Source organism: Vidua chalybeata, chromosome 6, assembly GCF_026979565.1.
Source record: "Vidua chalybeata isolate OUT-0048 chromosome 6, bVidCha1 merged haplotype, whole genome shotgun sequence".
Lineage (NCBI taxonomy): Eukaryota > Metazoa > Chordata > Aves > Passeriformes > Viduidae > Vidua > Vidua chalybeata.
Window position 1 is genome coordinate 31,344,777 of NC_071535.1, and position 21,577 is coordinate 31,366,353.

At 35.6% G+C, this 21,577-nt stretch overlaps 1 protein-coding gene across 4 annotated transcripts in view; it reads right to left on the reverse strand.

The window, feature by feature from the left end:
• Positions 1 to 21,577, reverse strand: part of FMN1 (formin 1) — a 170,509-nt gene that overhangs the window by 51,091 nt on the left and 97,841 nt on the right. For all 4 annotated transcript variants that reach the window (XM_053945797.1, XM_053945796.1, XM_053945795.1 and 1 more), the window contains exons 8-12: positions 19,571 to 19,658; positions 10,724 to 10,785; positions 8,476 to 8,564; positions 3,700 to 3,829; positions 2,108 to 2,254 (exon numbers count right to left, since the gene is read on the reverse strand). In XM_053945797.1, the coding sequence (XP_053801772.1) occupies positions 2,108 to 2,254; positions 3,700 to 3,829; positions 8,476 to 8,564; positions 10,724 to 10,785; positions 19,571 to 19,658 (516 nt within the window). The remainder of the gene's footprint in view (positions 1 to 2,107; positions 2,255 to 3,699; positions 3,830 to 8,475; positions 8,565 to 10,723; positions 10,786 to 19,570; positions 19,659 to 21,577) is intronic.

Sequence of the window (21,577 nt, forward strand, 5' to 3'; positions counted from 1 at the left end):
GGCAGGTCAAAAAATCTCTATAAAAAGTAATTTTCTAAGTTCATATGACAATAAATTACTTTTATGTAAAATAAGAGGTATTTAGCAGTGGCTAAATTATTCTGGCTACCAGGAAACGGTAAATAATTTAATTTTTTAGCTTATTTCACTAAGGAAAAAGTCTTACATAGTTATATTTTATATCAGTTACTCCTTTTCATAATGCATAATTTTGGAACAAGCTTGCTAAATTCAGCCACATTGGAAAGTCCCAGAGATTATTAAATTCTATGAAGTTTATAGGTAGATAAAAGGGTGACACTAAAGCTAGCAGTTCTACTGAGAAAAGTCAGGCAAAGCTGAGTTTTACATTTTTCTTCAAGGCAGCTAGCCAGCCAACAAACGCCTGAGTAATGGGAAACTTGGCCTGGTTCTAGTTAAGCTGCTGTTTGTACTATGTCTTATCCATGCAGTAGGACCAGGAAAAAGAGTGGTTATATGGAACAGCTGAACCATCACAGTGAAGATAAAAGTAAGAATTAGAATCATGGAATCATTTCAGCTGAAAAATACCTTTAACATCATTGAGTTCAACTGAAAATCCAGCACTTTCAAGTCTTTCACTAAACTACATTCCTAAGTGCCACCGCCAGGGTTGTTGATTCCACCACATCCCTGGACAGCTCCCCGGACACCTCCCTGGTGTTCCAATGCCTTATAACCCTTTCAGTGAAGAAATTTTTCCTAATATCCAAGCTAAACTACCTTTGAAAGAACTTGAGGCTGTTTCCTCTCATCCTATTGTTTGTTACTTGGGAGAAGACACCAACCCCCACCTGGTTACAGCCTCTTTTCAGGGAGTTGTAGAGAGTGACAAGGTTTCACCTGACCCTCCTTTCCTTGTGCTAAACTACTCCAACTTCCTCAGCTGCTCCTTGTAAGAGTTGTGCTCCAGTTTTGTTGATCTTTGGATATGCTCCAGCACCTCAATGTCTTTAGGAGAGAAAGGACTCAAATCCTTTGGAAGAAGCTTTCATTAAAACACTGAACAATTTATTAAATGTGTTTCTACACTTTGTTAATCATGATAAAAGTAAAACAAGTAAAACAAAATGCTTCTTTTGCTGACATTGCCTGTCTCACAAATGCATTCCTGTGTACATGAAGCGTAATAGGGAACAAAATCTTAAAATCTCCACCTCTTGTAGTCAAGAAAGCACTTCACATAAGAAAAGTAGAAGAGCATGAAAGATTTTTTTCCTCACACTCTGAGTCTATACAACATCAGCAGAAAATTAACTCCTTTGCTGCTTCCTACATCCATGTGGTCTCTAGGTATGTTTTGCAAAGAATGACTTGGAGCGGTGTTTCCATTGCCTATATTATCTAACACCTCCTGCTCTGCCCTACTGAAATAAGAAACAAAGTAATCTCATCTGAGAAGGTGTCTAGCCTTTCAGCCTGACTTTGATCCTAGCATGACTAATCAAAAACCAGCTAGTGCTTCTCAATTTTTTACAAAATAATTTACTGCCATCTATGAGCATTTTCTCATGCATGCCACTCAAACTTCATGTCCTACATCCATTTAACTGACTATTAAAACAAAGACTGAAAGTATCTTGTTGGGTGCGACATCTCTTTGATCCTTACACATAACTTGTTAGTGTATACACTACAATGAACAATTGCTGATATTTTGTTTTTAAATCTAATTTTTAAAGAGTTTTTATTTACACAGAGAAACCTTCATTTAAGAGCATGAAAAAAGAATGGGGACATTTACTGGAGAAGACTTGAGCAGTCTGTGCTCTCTCACTTCTCTCTATCCTACTGTTACTAAGTTCCTGCAAATAAAAGAGACACAAAGAAGTTCTCAGATAAGGTAATTATCCTAGTAGTATTGAACTCCTTTCTTTGAAGGAGAAATTAGATATTCAGGAAACATATACATGTGCCAGAGAAGGAGGTGAAAAGCTAAGAGAAAAAAAGAATGAAAACTGTACAAAGCACCTTGCTTTTTCAAGCAAGAATAGTAAGAAATAAAAGATTAACTTCTCACAGATTAAGGAACAATTTAAAAAAATCACTTCAGAAAAATTATCTTTAACCAAACATTTGTACTTACTCTGCTTTTGACATCCTTTAGTTTGGGGAGTATTTCCAAACCAAACCCATCAGCTTGACCTCGGGTCCTATTCCCTCCATTCATATAATTTCCAAAAGCCAGAATCAAGCCCAAAATTTCCTTTACACTTTTCATGCTCAGCAATGCCTGGAAAATGGATACTGTAAATGGTCTGTAAATTCGGTTGATATAAAAATTTTAATTGCTAATATAAAATATTATTTTCATTTTATTTTTGCTGAAGTTTTTTTCTTGTTTTTACCTTGGTAGGTAAGGGAAGCTGAAGCTGGTGCAATAATCAAAACTTTAAGAGAACCGTTTTTTAGGCTGTATCTCTGTAAGATCATATGTTTAATGTAATCCATATGAAGCAAATTATATGGCATCAAATAATATGTCAATGACAAAAAGATTAATGGAAGATTTCTAAACGTTCTCAGAACACTTCAAAAATCTTACAGACAAGGAGGTGATTTATCATTAGTTTGCATCATGCACAGTCAAATGGAGATGTGCTATTTTTGCTGCCACCAGGTTAGACTCAGCCTGTCACTGAGTCTGCTTGTCATGGATCTGAAAATTCACATTCCTGGATCCATACTTAATCCAGATATAACAGAGCTAAGGACTAACTAATTACATGCCTCAGAACAGAAAACAGTTCTAGGAACACAGTGTAGAACTAGTAAATTATTGTCAGCTACATATAAAGACATCCGTCAGTTGACAATCAGAGGCCACAGGCATAATTCTTAACCATGTAGCCTTATACCCTGGATAAATCAGTTTCAATGTCAACTCCTCATAATTGAACTGAAGGCAATACGGCTTTCCCTATCTCATACAGCACTGATTCTTTATTTATACCTCCTTTAGAAAGGAAAAGCACAAGTAACTATTTCTATTGCACAGAAATCCAAAGGGGTAGAGCATGGGTACTCTGTGAAAGCAAAGCTAATCAAAAACTACTCTTCAAATTAGAAAAAAAAATGTAATTACTTTTCTGATTAGGATGTTAGACCTTTAGGCCACTATTTAATTTCTCTTCTGATTTGCACCTTGTTCTACTTTTCATAATTTATTTGTTATAATTTAAAAATCTTGTCCTTAGTCTTAAATAGTGTGGAAATATTAGGTAGAGCTTTGTCCTATACTAAAAATTATGCTTTATCAGGGTTACCAGAAATTAAGAGATGCCAAGGGAAAGTAATAAGATAATGAACATGACAAGCATCTATTGGCAGTAACAGCTGTATGCAAATAAAAGGCAGTTTACAAGGAATTGTACTAAGCTTGTCTTATATTTGATTCTTAGTTAATGGAGATTATCTATTATCTAACTTAATATGCAAAGTAATAAAAATCTACCATTTAAATACAGATAAATATCTATGTACTCCATGGGGCATCATACACAATTCACTTTCCTGCTTCCCTCTTCCTTTTGTTCTTTTAAGCTGTTAAAAATTTACTACAGTTTTATTTCCTAAAATGCCAGTAAGTAAGATCCAGGTTCCTCACTTATGGTATAAAAGAAGCATAAATACTCTAAAATATATTTAAATTTTAATTTAGCTTTCACTAGGACTTACCTTGGAAACACGAGTCACGATATCTACTTTGCGGTGCACTGATGTTATCCCTTCAGAGAAAACCGACTGGAAGATAATACACTGAGCTCGTTCTGCAAAGTTGGGGATTTGAGACAGCTCATACAGAAATCTGGGGAGAAAAAAGGACTATTAATGAATCTTTATAATTCTTCTCGGTGGGGTACATAATGGATCAAAGCCTGCAGTATCATGAAATATACATGCATTTTTTCCTATTTCAATCAAATCTGTCAGAATTTATAATTGTTATATTCCCTATGCTAAGAATGCATAAAAAATCCTATTAATGTCAAGAAAAAGGCAAGACATTAATTATTATCATATCAACCCACTGACTATCACAGCTGCACAGTAATAAACAGAAGTATGTCAAACTTAAGGGAAAATCTACATAGCACTACCTACATAACTACTTATGCAGTCTTGTATCCCTTAAAAATGTGCTCAGAAATACAGAACTCAATATATTCCTACAAATTAATTTCATAATATAAAATTTCTGCCACCAGCTTTCTTCTGATTCTTAGCATCAATTTTCTTTTTCTAATTTGCACCATACTTTTAATCATATAGCAGCATGTTTTATGGGAATACACCTAGCTGCGTATTTAGCTCTAAAATACTTGAAGGGCATATCTGCCCTCAGTCACTGTTCAGCAAAGTTATTAAGTCTTCATCTCCTCTATATCTGTCCTCACAGGTGTATATTCCTCATGACTCTGTTGTAGCTTTCCGTCTGTTAACTTTTGGTAAATAAAAATAAATGGAGGCATATTCAACAGCCGTAGTTCAGACCTCAAAAAATGAAAGCATCCCAAAGGCATGAGTAATTCCCTCCTTTTCATCAATTTAATATATACGAGTTTGGCTAATAATACAAGAAACTCTAGCATTTAGTATAGTAACAGTATATAGTAACAATAATTTGCTCTTATGTTTTGAATTTAAGATTTCAGAGATACACAAGCTTTCTTGAAATCCAGAAGCAAAGTTGTCTTTTGCTCCAATATCAATTTAGCATCATTCTTCTCATCTCCTGTCTACAGATATCCTTCAATTCCCCTTAATGCAATGCCGTAAAGATTTTTTTCTACCTCATAGAATTATAGGAAATTCAGTATTCAGTTTATTATCTTGAATTCTTCTTAACTTAATTTTAATTATTTAGCCAATAGACCAAATTTTTCCAAATAATTTATTTTTCACAATAAATAATACCAGTATGTTTAAATCTGCTTTATACATTTCTCATGCATGCTAGGCTTTGCTGAGTACATAGTGACTGTTTAAAAAATCAGCAGAATTCACCTGTGACTGGTGTGAAATACTATGTTTTAATTGGAATACCATTTTTTTGTTTCTTTTTCTTTCTTGGCTGATGAAAAAACCTATTTGTGAGAGAAGGATCAGGGAGGCCCAGCTTTCACACTTAAGAAGTGGGAAAAAAGAAATGCCAAGCTGGTATTAATAAAAATGCTTCCTATTGGGAATGAATGGTATTGCCAGGAAAAAAAAAAGAGGGTATTTTGCACTTTGTGTGAGAGAAACAAAGGAAAGAAAAACCAAACTGCTTCATTAAAGTTCTAACATACATACAATTAAAAAGTTTAAATTTATAAAGTCAAATGACACATATTCTTGCCTTCCTGTGAAAAGAGAACTATTTCCCACATGGCTGACCATCCAATACAATGTCATTGTGCTAAGAGTTAGAAGAGCATCAGTGTAAAAAGATGTCTCCATATTCTAAAATTTAGAGTATCCAAAGTAAATATCCAGACAGAACACTTATGACTGAAATCTGTCACAAAAACAATCTCAGTGACTACAAATGTAGCAACTAATCAAAAAGTCATAGCATGAAACTACAGCTGTCACAGCTAAACCACCAAATCAGATAGACAAAACTTCAAAGAGAAAGAAACATTTTTATTCCAATTTTACTCTGAGAAAAGAGTTATTTCAACTTAAAATAATGATGAAGTAGCTGTGACATAGCTTTTGGATGGGTTTCTCATCACTACAAGACTGATGGCTTAAAATAAACATAGAAAATATGCTGCACATCTTCATGAGGTACATTGTACTCCTCTCTTTCAGAATCTGTAAATAAAAAATGCACTTACTTGAAAACTCCTTTAGCCTACCAGAATCTTGTAGTTAAGGACTTGAGAGAATTTTCAAGCCAGGGATATTGTTATGGTGTTAGTATAAGAGAGCATTCTTGCAGAACATGGACAAGGAAGGCTGATTCTAAGGAGGTAAACTAATTTTCATATCACATTGATCTGCATTTGAAGAATACAAAATTTAGAAGCAATTTTTTGGGAAAAAGGTGTATCTAATCCTGCAAGCTTCTAAGTACAACAGCAGGATTTAAACTGAAGTCCAAGCAGAACTGTCTTGAAAGAGAAGCAAGTGGCATTACTGGGACAGGGATTATAAATCACTCCCTAACTCCTGAATCAAACTACATTCAAACCAGTACCATATTTTGTTACTATTTCCTTTATTAGTACTTATTTCACAGTGGAGACGCCTACACAGACAATATACTACAACTAAATGGGGTGTCTTGGAAACGAGCTATAGCATCTGTATCCTGCTAGCAAAGCCCTAAACTGTGGCAAATTTTGCATATAAATCTTTATCATGGCAATTAATATTAGCATTTTAACAGCTACTATCACGAAGCATAATTTAGGAGGGGTATTGTTATGCTGCTGTCATACTTCCAGTATGTGCCAAATTTAACATACAAGCAAGACAAATAAAAATCATGTGTGCAGAAGAACGTCAGTGATACCACCGAAGCTTTTTATTTGTCTGGTAATCCAAGCACGTAAGAGTTTCCTTTAGACTTCAGTGAACTCAAATCAAAGGTTTCACTATATGAATGACTATTGTTAGTATGTGCAACTATTTGATAAATTATTTCATTTACACTTTTGTTCTGATCCTCATTAAAGACAATACATGAGGCTTATGCCCCACAGCAAATATTTTTAATCATACATACAAATTTAGCACTTTTCTGTCTTTAACCTTTTATGGGGCTAATAAGTAAAGCACAGCTCCAACAAATCTCCAGTACTGCAGTTAGGTTGACTTAGAGGCTGACTGAGACCGGGGCACATGATCTACAGAGTTTTCAGAAAGCACATTATTTTGAAGGTCCAACAAAATTTAGAGAAGTGCATAAAGATAGTTGTAAAAATAGCCCCTTAAGCTACCTTTTAAAAAGCTAGTTTTCTTAACCTATGTAGTTTAATAATAGGGTAAAAATGGGATACTTAAAACTTGCAGAAAGAGCACTGAGTAATAATTGATGAAAAAATAGCTTTTGTCTTTGATACTACTATTTCACTCTGAACCACCAGGCATAACTGCTTCATTTACAGTTCTTAATTATGGAACAATGATAGTATAAATCCAACTTTGTATTTAATTAAGATTAACCTCTCTCTACTATAAATTACAAAAAAGACAACCTCCTATAATCCTAGAGGTCTACAAGATTTGTATTCTCCAGAAGACAAAATGCATTCATATTTAACTTGGACATACAGTGAACAGACTGCCAAAGATTCAAGCTCTGGAAAACATCAGCTAGACACACAATGTATCCTTATGCCTCAAGCCAAGGCAATGAAAGCCATGGATATAGGATGCAAAAGTAAGCTAGTATATAAACTTTACAGATATTTGTCTTTTTCAGACCTACTAAAGAACAATAGCCTCTCTTCATCAAGAGTAAGATAATAGCCTTATCTCCTAATATTTGCCTACTCCTTAGCGTGCAGTCACAAATGAGTGTCTAGCTGTCTTATGTAAGGAGAAAAAGAAAAAAAATAATCTGTTCTTCAGCACTAACATTTTAATGGGAAAAAAAGGTATGAAAATACAGTAATTCTGACATTAATGAATCATATACCATCTCTATTTCAATTCTTCCTCCCCCTACCCTTTCTTACACCAGAGACAGCAGAAAAGACAAAAACAGAGAAGATGGAGCAGGAAACAAGATGACAGAGAGGCCTCTGGGAAGGAAGAATTGAAGAGGATAAGAGTACAAAAGAAAAAAGCAGTGAAGTAGCAGACGACAAAAAACACAGGTAGGCCAACATCTGAAATCAAATGCCTACACAAATATAAAATTCAGAATTACCGTTCTGTTCATAAATTCTTAGGATTCTTTCACATCTGTCTAAGGTGTATTACAACACAAGGAGCAACACTTAAGTTTTTCATCCTAACAGCTGTCACTGGCCACAACAGTGGCAGGAGAAGAACTGTGGCATCAGTCTTTTAGGTCTTCAGTGAAATTGACCAGAGTGTACGAGGTGTCTTTGGCCATAGGATCAACTCAAACCCTCTGTTCATGCAGCTTTTTCAAATAATTAACAACCAAAATCAGTCTTTCCCTGCTTTATGTAATGTTAATTTAGTAATAAATGCTCTAAAGGAAGGATAAGCCTTTTACAAATGTGAGAATGGGAACAAAAATCCTTACTGATTCAAGGTTACGTATTTTATCAGTTGTGGTGGTCAAAGTTGATGTGACTTTGTCATCACTCTGTCATGTCTGAAAAAAGTTTTGTGATAAGGGCAAATTTTTCATCATGTCTTGAAATACACAAAGCTTATAATTTTAGAAAAGCTCATAATTACCAAGAATTATGTATCAAAACGGTTTTCAACATATAATCAAAGGACTACATTATATAATGACAAACTATTAAAAAATAATCTTACTGTTCTGGTTTATCCAAAAGCTTCAGTTCCTCCTCTTTTGAAGTCTGATAATATTGCTTGATTTTCTCCAGTTCATCCTTTTGTGCTCTCTGAGTGAATTAATATAAACTAATTAGTTACTAATTAATAAGAAATTAATAAATTGCTACTTTGCCTGTTGTTAGCAGGCAGCAATTATGTTTTTTTCACTGAGAAACATTTAGACTATGCAAAAGAGTGATGCTTAAATATCTATGATAAATTCCTTCAGTGCCTTATATGCCATTTACTACACAGGACCATCCCCAAGAGTCACACCATGTGCCCAAGAATATTTTCCAAATACTTCTTGAACTCTGTCAGGTTGATTCTGTGACCACTTCTCTGGGGAGCTCTTCCAGTGCCCAAACACCCTCAGGGTGACGACCCTTTTCCTAATACCTAACCTAATGTCCCCTGACATAACTTCAGGCCATTCCCTCAGGTCCTATGACTATCACTGCAAATAGAAGATCTTTCCCTCTTCCCCTTGTGAAGAAGCTGCAGCCAGCCATGAGGGCCCTCCCTCAGTCTCCTCCAGGTTGACAGGCCAAGTGACCTCAGCTGCTCCACATACAGCTTCCCCTCTAGACCCTTCCCCATCTTCATAGCCCTCCTTTGGATGCTCTCTAACACTTTGTTACACTGTGGCTCTCAGAATTGCCCCCAGCACTGGAGGTGAGGCCACCCCAGAGCAGAGGGGACAATCCCCTCCCTTGCCTGGCTAATGATGCTGTGCCTGATGCACCCCAGGACACAGGTGGCCCTCCTGACTGCCAGGACACTGCTGACTCATGTTCAGCTTGCCATCAACCAGAAGCCCCATGTCCCTTTCCACAGAGCTTCACTCCACTGTTTCACTCCCCAGAGTTGCCCCATCCCAGGTGCAGAATCTGTCACTTGCTTTTTTTTTAATTTCATGCAGTTAGTAATTGCACAACCCTCTGATTTGTCAGGGCCTCTCTGCCTTCAAGGGAGTCAATGGCTCCTCCCAATTTAGGATCATCATCAAACTTACCTATACCAATACACATTCCAGTCCTGCATCCAAGTTGTTAAAGAAGATGTTGAAGAGCAAAGGGCTTAGGATAGAGCCCTGCAGAATGTCACTAGTGACAGGTCACCAGTCTGATGTCACCCCATTAATTATAACTCTTTACATCTAACCCATGAACCAGTTGTTCACCCATCACATGATGTCTTTATCCAACTGTGTGCTGGATATTTTATCCAAGAGGATATTGTGGGAGATAGCATTGACATCTTTACTGAAATCCAAAAAGATTACATCAGCTGGCTTCCTTTGGTCATAGAATCACCAAATATGTTGAGTTGAAAGGGACCCATCAGGATCGTTGAGTACAACTCCTGGCCCTGCACAGGACACCCTAAGAATCACACCATGTGCCTGAGAGCATTGTCCAAACACTTCCAGTTGACTGGGACCTCTCCAGATTCCCAAAAGCATTCAAGTATCATCAAGAAAAGGCCTTATAATGACACGACCTAGCTCTTTGAATATTCTTGGATGAATTCCACCAGGCCCCATAGATATATAGGGATCCAGCTGGAGCAGTACATCCCACAAGTTCAGAATTGACTGGGAGTTGATCAATCTCACAGTCATGGTCATCCAGCCCAGGGCACTGGGAGCCCTTCAGCCCATCATCAGTGTTGAAGACAGAGGCAAAGAAAGCATTAAGACATCTTTTTGTCTATATCCGTGTTTGTGAAGTGGCCATCCTCATCCTGTAACCAGCTGATGCTATTTTTATACTGCCTTTTGCCATTAACATATTTTAAAAAACCTCTTTTTATTGTCCTCCACAGTTCTGTTCAGCTTCAACTCCAACTGAGCGTTGGCTGCACAAATTTTCTCCTTAGAGTGGCAAGCACCATCTCTGTATTATCTCTGTATTCCTCCCACATCAGCTGACCTTGCCTTCACTGGGCATACAGCATTCTTTTTTGCCTTGGCTCCAAAAAAAGATCCCAGCTCGGACAAAACAACCTTCTGCTTCATCTGCTTGAACTCTTAAATTTAGGAATTGCCTGCTCCTATGCCCGCCCTTCCTAAGGTGGTATTTGAAAAATAATCTGCACTGATGGACCCCAGAACCTTCATAAGCATTTTCTCAAGGGACCTTACTCACTAGTTCCCTGAGCAGCCTGAAGTCTGTATCCAAAATACTCTGGCGATGAACCACATTTTTACCCCACCTTTACTTACATTTTCATATAGGGCTTCCAGTGTCTCCAGATCTACTACAGAGTCATCAACACACAATATAGCTGTATAGAATACAAACACAAATTAGACACTGGAAAACAAAAAATTAAGACTTAGTTCTTCTTCCTGAAAAATGTACCACAGGGTTCTAACCTAGATACAGGACATACATGTTTCCAGTTGATATTTTTTTTTTCAGCATTTCATTTTCATTTTTGTTCTGATGTCAAATCACAGTACTCCTACAAGAATGTTCTATAAACTCTGTCTCAGGAGAGTAGAGTTCTAATTTTTCTCTCCAATATAATCAGCAGTCAAAGATGTGACCAGTCAAGCAGCCAGTTGATTGTGCAGCTGACCAGGAAGGAGAACATGAGAACAACTGATACCAGACAAGGAACAGCACAGATTTCATGTTAGCTTAGAAGGCTGGATAGGAAGGAATTGAGAGTGAGGGCATTTAAGTCTCCCTGTGCACACGGGAAATCAGTGAGATATGCTTGTCTAGGAGCTAGCAATGTTGCTAAGTAGACAAGCAGACAAACTTTCAAAGTTTGCAAGCTATAAATTTGCAAGCAGAAAAGATTGTGCTACAGTTTTTAAGTTATCTTCTACGAGTTCACATTTAAGTTAGCTTTATCCAATAGAAAACTATCCACATGACAATTTACAGATAAATCCTTTCCAACACCACACAGACACACATGCAGTATACTCTTCAGTGATTAATTATGCTTCATTACTAAAACTGAGAACTCTCAAAATGTTTCCTATCTTAGTTCCAAATATAACTGCATTTGGAATATATGACATAGGTGCTTCCAACATTTGCAAATCCCATACAATTTAGGCTATTGGTATTGGAAACCCTTGGTATTGGAAAATTGGCGTTGTAACTCTTCTGAAAACTAAATGGGATTGCTTCGTGGTGCTTTCTAACACACTCTAATGTTAAATTCCAGTAAGCTGAGAGATGCACAGTGGAATGGAAGTAATTCTGGATGTTTAAATTTTCCTCAAGATTCATAAGGGGACTAGGCACAATTTTTGAACTCAGGACTTATGCTTATATATTACTGAGAACATTAATTCCGAAAAAATCAAGAGTATAACCAGTGAGCTGTTATTAGCTACTATGTGATTCATACAATTCAACTGCATTGTATTTCCTCAAATGATCCTTGACTGCTTATGAACTTAGAGGATTTTAAATGCTCTTGCTGCATTTGTAATCCATGTTTGAAAGGGGCATTGCACACATCTTTAAATAATTATTTAAAAGTAATAAGCTTTCGCCTGCTCTACCACCTACCCCATGATTTTACATTGTGAAATTAACCAGCAGGCTAGTAAATTTTCTTTGTGGCAGGCTAATTAATTTTATTAAAAGGTCCAGCGACATTTAGAATGCTTTAAAATCCTGCCTGTCAATTATTATTCCATCTGTTGACATTACACCTAGGTTAGAAGTAAAGAATTACACAGAAGACAGTATCAATGAAAAAAGCAGTATTTTCAACCATTTTTGTCTTACTGGAAAGATTCAAAACCCTCAAGACTACAACCAACTGTAAAGCCTGAACCACTGACATTGACAAAAATCTTTGTTTAAAGAAAACTCCTTAGGATTTGAATTTACGAGATTCTCTCTTATCTCCTGCAAGACAGTTCCAAGAGTTGCACTATCTTCTGCATCATCCAATAAAATTTCAAAAGAACCTAAGAGATGGAAAATCTCTTGGAAAACTGGTTTCACAGTCCAATATATTTATTTGCAATATGCATATTGAGTTCAGAAACTTCCCCTTGTGGTTTAACTTTTATCCTATTTTAGCATATTCTGAAATCTGCTTACAAGGAGAAATCTACTAGTCCAGAGCTATCTAGAAAAAGCAACTTATTGGAGGCAATTTAAACTTGTATAAGAAATGCAAAGCATGTAATTGATAGTCAAATTTTTATGTACAGATCTATTATGATGACAGGAACTAGTTGGTTAAAAACCCACTGTAATAAGACTATCAAGTGTTATACACCTAGCTGAATATTTTAACCAGATATTTGTCACCAAAATGGCCCCAGAATCACAAAGTGGTTTTTAATGCTCTATTATGTTATCCACATTTCTGTACTCAACATCAGATCTAACAAATCAGCATTGTTTTGAAGTGACATGATAAAACAAAAAGTGTTTACAATAAAACTAATGAAATACAATCTGCTAAACCACATTTTTAATAGAATTAATAACAATCAATTAGATATTGACATAAGTTATTTTCTCTCTTGGAGAGAGCATGAGATTGTATAAAAGTACTCAGAAAATATTTTCTGATTTACTTGCTATACAACCTGTACTGCTATTATTAGCAATGAATGCACAGACAGACAATTGCAGTTAAAAATCAAGCCATACAGCCAGACACCTTAGGATGTCAATGTATGTAGAGACATATTCCCAGTAAGTCAGAAGTATTGCCAAAATCCACATAACCTCCTTTATTTAATCTTTATACATTTTAATGTCTTAGCCCTTTTTTTTTCAATTCAAACTGATTGAACTGAATGCCATGCACATTTTGAGCAGAAGACAAAAATGAAAACATGCAAATTTATGAAGATTGGCCCATTTTTTGAAAAAAAGCATTAATTTTGAAAAGCTGGAAGAAATCCCAAAATTTACAGATGTCTTCATCTTCTTATTATTATTAAAATATGGCATGTGCAAATACATTCACAGTATTTTGTGTAAATTAGCTTGAATTGGGGCAGCTTAAAAAAACCCACTGCACTAGATCAAAGAAAGTAATTGTTTTGATTTTCACTTAAAGTAACAAAAGCTTTTTAATTTTTCTATGAAAAACAAAACCCACTTTTAATCACATGTATATTAACTTCATCAAAATTAATACTAACCTTGGTATGTTTTCCAAAAAGCTCTTTCTGATACAGTGAATTTAACCATGATACTTTACTGCATTAAATCTCATTATATCTGGCTTACGTAAGTGTAAGTAATATAGGTGAAGTATCATAAATCCACAAAAGAGGCTCCAAAACAATTAATAGCTATTACAATATCAATCATCATCGGTGGTTTTTACTTTCATCTTGCTTTCTAGTTAGCTGTCTTCCTTACACTGTCAGTTCAGTTAGAATATTTCACCTACACCTCACAATATGTCAGAAGGAAGTAGACTCATGCTGTGAAAAGCTGGTAATTTTATTGGGTTCCTCTACCTTTAAAAAATCTGTTACTTGGCCAAGTCTGGTTTCTGAGATCCTTTTTTGCAGGGAAATTGAGGCAAACATTTTTATGTTGCCTATGGTGTCTGCTCACAAGAAGAAGAATTTATATACACAAGGATCATTAGTGCAGGGTTGCAACCATTAGGATATAATAACCGTCAGCTAGGACAAAAAACAGATCAGCATCATGCATTCAAACTAACAGGCACACATAAAAATACTTGCCAGCTACATTTCACATACTAAGAGCATTTTTTCAAATATAAACTTATACCAAAGATTTTAACATACTAACTTCTAAAAAATGAATCTAACAGATTCTCTGCTGCATAGACTTTCCACATATTCTGATCAATTAAAAAATGTAAAGCGAAAAAAACCTTAGAATTTAAAGCATACTGTGTGCAGTGTACATACAACTTTAGAACTTAGAGTTTAATATTTTCACATTTTTAATATGAAAAATATACTTACCTTCTCTAAATAAGCTTAAATACCAACATTCTTAAGGCTGAATCATATATAGCCTCACTCCTATTAAACACATTTTGGCTAAATCAGGATTTAAGTCCTGCTGACAGAGCTTACATATACTCAACAGTATCAAAACATTTAATGCAACAATTAGACTATGAAAAATGAAGGAATCACCTTAACTGCTCCCAAATTATAAAACAAAAGTATGTTAATTAAATAAAAGGAGCTTGCCAAAGCTCCATTTATTTGACGTGGAAGTACTTCGTTGTTTTAGCATTCTGCGTTCTGTTGAGTAAGGCTTGATTTCATAGGAACATGCAGCCCGTCATTAGGAAATTTAAATAAAATTGTGACTGACTTAGTCAATTAGATAATGATTGTTAAATACTTGGCAAAATTTCCTGTAATATCCAAATCCCTCTGGTTTACTTCTGACAAACTGATATGCTATCAACTTATTTAAAGGTTTTCTCCAGTATTAATTGCCATGCAACACAAAAAAAAATATACATAATAAAGAAGCACCATGGGCACAATGGAGGTTTAGGGAACTAAGAAAGCTCGAATCCTGCAAGAAGTCATGAACAAAAGATTCTGGCACTAATGTTAACCTATCCACATGCAATGGATGTCCAAAACAGCTTCATAAAAATGTACATTGTAAATTATCCCAAAAAAGAGAAAAACATTTCATTTTAAATAAAATTATTTTCCAACTTCTGAGATGGGTATGCAGCTATCTTTATACTTCATGCATAGTATACAGAATATATAGAATACATATCTGTAATATTTTGGGTTGGTGGGAAAGTCACAAAACTTTGGAGCAACAGTTTAGATGTGCCATAAGACATAACTTGCACTAAGACAATGCAAACCTATTTATAAATCTTCTATGGGCTCTTTTAGAGCAATCCCAGGATGATTAGAAATATAATACTGAATCAGAATGGTTATTAGACTGATCAGTCTGGTTGGGGTAATCTATAGTACACATTCTTCCAGTTTTTTACTCCTGTATGCTGAAATGAAGGGGAAATCACAAAGTTGAAGGAAACCAGTCAGATGCTTCACTTCAAGCATTAGAAATAATCTCTATGCTAAGGATAAATGTTAAGTTCTCCCCTTTTCATACAGGCTATATTCTGTCAGCATGGTAGTGCTACAGCACAGCTACCATGGTTTTGGTAAAGGTAGCAGCAAAGTCTGCAGCTGTTCTGAGGGGAATATACTGCACTTTACCACCACAAAGGGTACAAAAAGCTATTAACTGTGCATCTGATGTGATCTACCACATCTCAAAGATTTAGTCCCATGGAAAATATACCAGCATGTATACCAGCAGACCATCTAGTTAATGGGCTCTGACAGCAACCAGCAATATTTGACAGTGAAATATTTCCCCAATGTAAAGAAGCAGAACTTCTGGTGCTCTACAATTTTAGTGGCAAAATACAGGTACTGTGAATGTAGGGAGGGATTTGGGAGAATGACTCTTTTGAACATAAGACACCTACATTTTATCTACATCCCATTTTCTGTAACTAAAGGTTTTTCATCTGGGCTGCCCCACGATTTTGCCAGTTAATTCCTGAACAAAGATCTCAGTAGCTCATGGAAAGTCAGTACAGATGATATACGCTGTAGAAAGGAGTATTACTATGTGTTTTCCAGTGCACTGCTATTGCCAGCTACTATTTTGGAACTGTCTCAGTGAGAGGAATATTGTCCTGTAAAAGGTTGGGACAAGGACTCACACAGTATTTTCACATACAGCTATAATCAGCATTTCCCATTACAAACAAAACTGGAACACCTCGCTGTAGAGGGAGTTGTAGTATTTCAACACCAAAACCGCGATCCACAAGTTTGTCTCTCAAGTTGTAGTATTTCAGCTGAACAATGATATAAGACAGAAATGGATTGGTATGAAATGGAAATTACTTCTCTAAGTGTGGACACTTAAAGTGTACCTAACAAGTGATCTCTGCTATTCCTCATCTCTTTTTATAAAGGTTTTTAAAAAATGCAGAGAAGCAGCCTTAAAAATAATCTCAAACCTATGCACAATTTGATTACTGCTATTTGTCTTTTCAATATATAGATCCTATATAGCAAAGTGCGTCAGACAGATTTTCTGCCTGGTTCTTCTGCTCAGGAAATGAGTAATATTAATAGTGGTCTAACAAAAGACTTTACTGCCCTCACCAGTACCAGATTCATCAGTGCTCGGAACACTGAAGTACCAGGATTTGTTCTCTCACACTGAACAAAAAAGCCGAGTATTAGGACAGGTGCAGCATGACAGTGTTAACTTTCCCTGAGCATCATACACCACCAACACTACCCAAAATAATTATTTAGTTTTACGCTGTCTTCTCCTTAGAATGTACTCAGAAGCAGTATGGATATAAACTTATCTGCAAAGGGATGAACTTCATTCTCTTAAACAAACATGTGTGGGAGATCCCCCTCCTGAAGTGTGCTGGCTGGCACATTATCAAATGCAAACTCAAACATCTGGATGCCAGATATGGCCACTTGCTTGTTTTGCACTGTTGAGTTATCTACAGAATATGCTGTGAAGCTATGTACTTTGATTTGAGAGGATAATCCTATGGATGCAGGAATTTCACACTATTCTAAAGGAAGATGCAATTTTTCTTGTGGTTACTTTTGTCTTCTCTACAATTCTGCATGCATCTGTATGCACAGGGCAGTTCATCTGAGAATTTCTCTACCTGTATTCTGCAACTGCTACCTAAGGTAGACTAATCAGTATACCACACATAGATCATACATTCATGTGTACATGACTTTACAACAAACATGGTAATAAAAGCTTAAAATAAAAATTAGATTTTTCTTTTCACTTCTGACTTTCTTTTGCTTCAAATTTCTACATTCTCCATTTTAAGTGGTCGAAGGCTATTAACTTTTCCCTGTTTTTCATGTACTGAATTATGCCATGGAAATTGGCACGAAAAAAGAGATGAGTGCTTAATTTGTATGTTAGAGATAGCTCTTTGCAACTCCACTTAAAAAAAAAAAAAAAAGTTGACATTCATGACCCAACGATTACATGCTTTTTTTGGCTAGGTGTTGTCATGCACCATTTAGGCTATTATGAATTTTTTTCATCCAGTGCATTGATTACAGCAGTCTTCAAATAATTTGTCTGCTGAGAGGTGGGACAGCCCACAGATTTAAATTACACAAAATACTATGGAATTAACAGACATTAAAACAGAAACAAGCATAATTCTACTGTTGTCTTCAGAGTAATACACATTTCTAAAGGTCCTCTCTACAGAACAATGTTTGCCCTGAGTTTTGTGAACTGGTTTTTCACCCTAGATAGTTTCTGAACACATATTTTGATTAGAATCAGTCAGACTGCTTTGTTAGTATATTTTTTAACAAGTTTCACTAATGGTATTCCCAAATCCTGATGGCAGGTCCTAGCTGTTTCCATAAGCAAGAGGCAGCATATCCTATTGCTGCCTTGAGCAACACATGTGGTGACGGGCCAATCATTTGCTACCTCAGACAAGAATGGGCGATGAGTTCTAAACTTTTCTTCAGTGACAGCACTTGTTTTGGTGTCTTTCTTCTACAACACTCTAATTTTCATTAAACTTGTAGGTCTACATTAGCTATGTCTACAACTGCAAGTAGTGTAGTCTTATTTTTAGATTTGTAGACAGCAACAGTTCACACTATATATGTTTCAGGGAGTTTTAACTATCTCTGATCTGATCCTGGGGAATATTTAGAGACTGCTATACATGGAGACTGATAACATGCTCCTTAAGCAAACCTTCTCATTTAATTTGATTCTGAAGCATGTTTTTGCATTGCTCTGTAATGCAAATACAGCCAAGGGGACAACTGGTACATGTGATTCAAAAGTGTACTGCTGACTCAAGCTAAAAATGCTATTGGATATATACCCAAATATTTGGGTCACTATGTTCTCTTATATTTGGAATAAATTGGCCAGAAGATTTCAAAAGCTACACAAGTACAGCAAACAAATGAGAGAGCCAGACATACTCTATTTTAGTAGAACATCATGGCATGGAAAATAAAAAGAAAACCAATCTCTGAAGATCCTTAAGAATATTACCCAGTTTTTGTAATAAAGCTTCTATCCTATCCCTATGCTGCTGACACTTCTGCCAGCAAATTATTCAGACCTTTAGTAATAGTGGTTTTTTTCCATCTCATTCTGATACCTTTCACACAATACTGGCAGGCACAAAGTTATTCCTTCTTTTCCTTATTCCTCTGCATCCCAAGAGACATCTGTAAGCCCTTGTGCTTTTAAAGTGCTAGATGCTCAAAGGCTCTTTTGAAATTAATAATAATCAATGCCAGCAGCATCTCAACACCCTACCCAGTATTTGCATGTGATGGAGGGAAAACAATAGCAAAAAAGAAGACATCAACTTGAGTTGTTCCAGCAGTTGTTTTAAATGGTGAATATTTTCCTTTTCTTAATGTGAAAAAGAAATAAACAATATCCTTAAACAATATCTTTTTAAATACAGAACATAAGCAGACTCTCAATCACCCCAGTGTTCTGAAAAATCTGTATTTCTCTACAGTTGCATTGGCAAACTCAAATAATTTCTACCAGTAATGGAATTTATAACTGACTAGCCCCATGCTTTGAAAAATGCCATCCAGTAATTCTCCTTCTGATTCTTACACGGTAACATCAGTTTGGGATGTACTTCTTATACTGTTGATGAAGCAAAATGTAAATATTAAAACATACTGACTGCATGTTTGAAGCCCAAAATATTTACACATAAGCCCACCATTTAATTCCTGTTGGTGGACAACTTGCTTTAGAAAGTAGGGAACTACAGGGGAGGAATATGAAAACACTGTACTGAAAGTGTTATGCTAACTGTAAAGAACAGAAAGAGTTGTACCTAAATTCAATTCTAGTTTTTAGGTGAAACTTTTACATATACTAGAATATATTGGAAGAATTATTCTTCTGGTAGTTTAGGGACTTTCCAAAACACATTCTACATTTTCAGAAATTTTCTGAGGGTTATGATAAAATATCCATGCAAGTACAATACATTAAGTGTAAGAAATACTTACCTTGTTGAATATCCTTCATCTCCAAGTGCAAACTCGATATTAAAATTCCTACAGTTTGAGATCGTTTTCCATCCAGCAATTTGATGATCTAGAAAGGTGATGAAAAATTACCTGAGATCAAGGGAACACTCTAGAAAGGATTCAATCACTTTTATAACAGAAGCTAATTTGTGAATTGAATTCAGTGTTTCTCCAAATATCAAACCCTTTTATTAACTAAATGTGATAGTAAGACCTTCATCTCATCTTTGTGCTCTGCACCTTAACAAATGAATTATAAGACTGAATTCTCACCAGGTCTGCTAAAGAACATCACCTCCTTCTTGTAGGATGCTATTATGCAGGAAAAGAAAAAGGCACATCAAATACTTATTCTGGAATATAGTTTTCCCCCTCTTTTTCTTTAAATGATATTTAAGAACTATTAAAGACACTGGGTACATCACAAGTTCCTTAGTTTGTCTGGTAGTTTACATTTCAGTGTGAACAGGCTTATGTCTCTTTTTTCAGCAAAGAATCAATTCTTGACCAAGCAGAATTGAAGAATTGTCTTTTTATGCCCTCTCAACACTACTTCTGGAACACTGGGCACTACTCAAAGCATTTCTTTTGCTCACGTCTGAATGTGCTTATTCCACACTGTTGACACTCCACAGGGATTTCAGGATTTTTTTTCACATTTGGGTATAGATATTTGATAGTATAATATACTGACATTCAGATTTCTGATGTAATACTTTCTAATGTCAGTTTAGGGGGAGAAGAAGAAAGAGGAGGAAGGGAAACCCTAATGTTATTTTGGTTGGTTGACATTAGTTATAAAGAAGAGAATAAGTGTAGCTCAGATGTTAGAAATGTAAAAAACTAATTTCCCACAATGTCTGGGCTATTGGTATTTGTGATTTTGATTTATTTTGTATGGAAGATATGACAGGGGCACATCACAAAATGCAATACAGACACAAGTTCTTCAAAAATACAAAATGTTCCGATCCAAGCAGATGGTTTACTTCATAGTGTTGATGTACAAAAGCTATTAAAATACTAACTCCTATGCAAGATTAAAACGAATAGCTGTGTTTTCCCTAAATTTATATTCTTAGTATTTGAACAATATTTAATCTATACTTCTATGAAAACACTTAGTCACTTATCTATACAAAACTAATTTTTTTGACAAATAAAGGAAAAAGAGAAATGATACTGATATTTTCACATGAAAATGTGAAATTAGTGCTTGCTTATTTAGAGTACTGAAATTGGATCATACATGCATGAGTTGGAACAAACACTCTCTTCAACAAAGATCTGACAGATATTTTAGGTCCCTCTTGTAGGTACTCAATAATAAACTTATCTTAAAGTAGATAGTGCATATTTTCTGCCAAAATTTGAAAAAAATCTATCCTGAGAATTTTTTCTGCCTATGTACAGCACATATGATGGATATTAAGAAATTAATACTGTGGAAAGTGTTTTGTTCAAATGGCAAAGAATTCAGGCTCTTTATCTCCTGAGTACACATGCAGACAAGATGATTTTGCTCCAAGTTACCTTAAATGAACACTGTGGAAGCATCACATCCTATTGACTGATTCTTCTGAGCAAATATAAATAACTGCTTGGTTTATCATGGTCATTTCTGAAGCTTTACATGAATTTGCTGAACTCCACAGCACATTAACTTCTTACAGGGATAATTACAGGTTTGAGCAGTACGCAATTTGTACAGCATTCACTGACCTCCAAGCTGACCTTGTTCACGGCAAATTCACAGGTTGTCATAAACCCCATTAGACATGCCTAGTTTGAGGCAAAACCTTTCCAGCTATAGCTGTTGTAGATAATAAGATATTTGAAATCATTCCACTGAAGTATTTGTAAGTGCTACTATATCCCTCCAGATATGATCAAACTAGCTCACATCACTAAGCAAAACCTCCCTCCTAAACAATTTCCGAGAAAACCCCTTAAAGAAAGTCCTATATAATTTTAAAAGTTCAACCA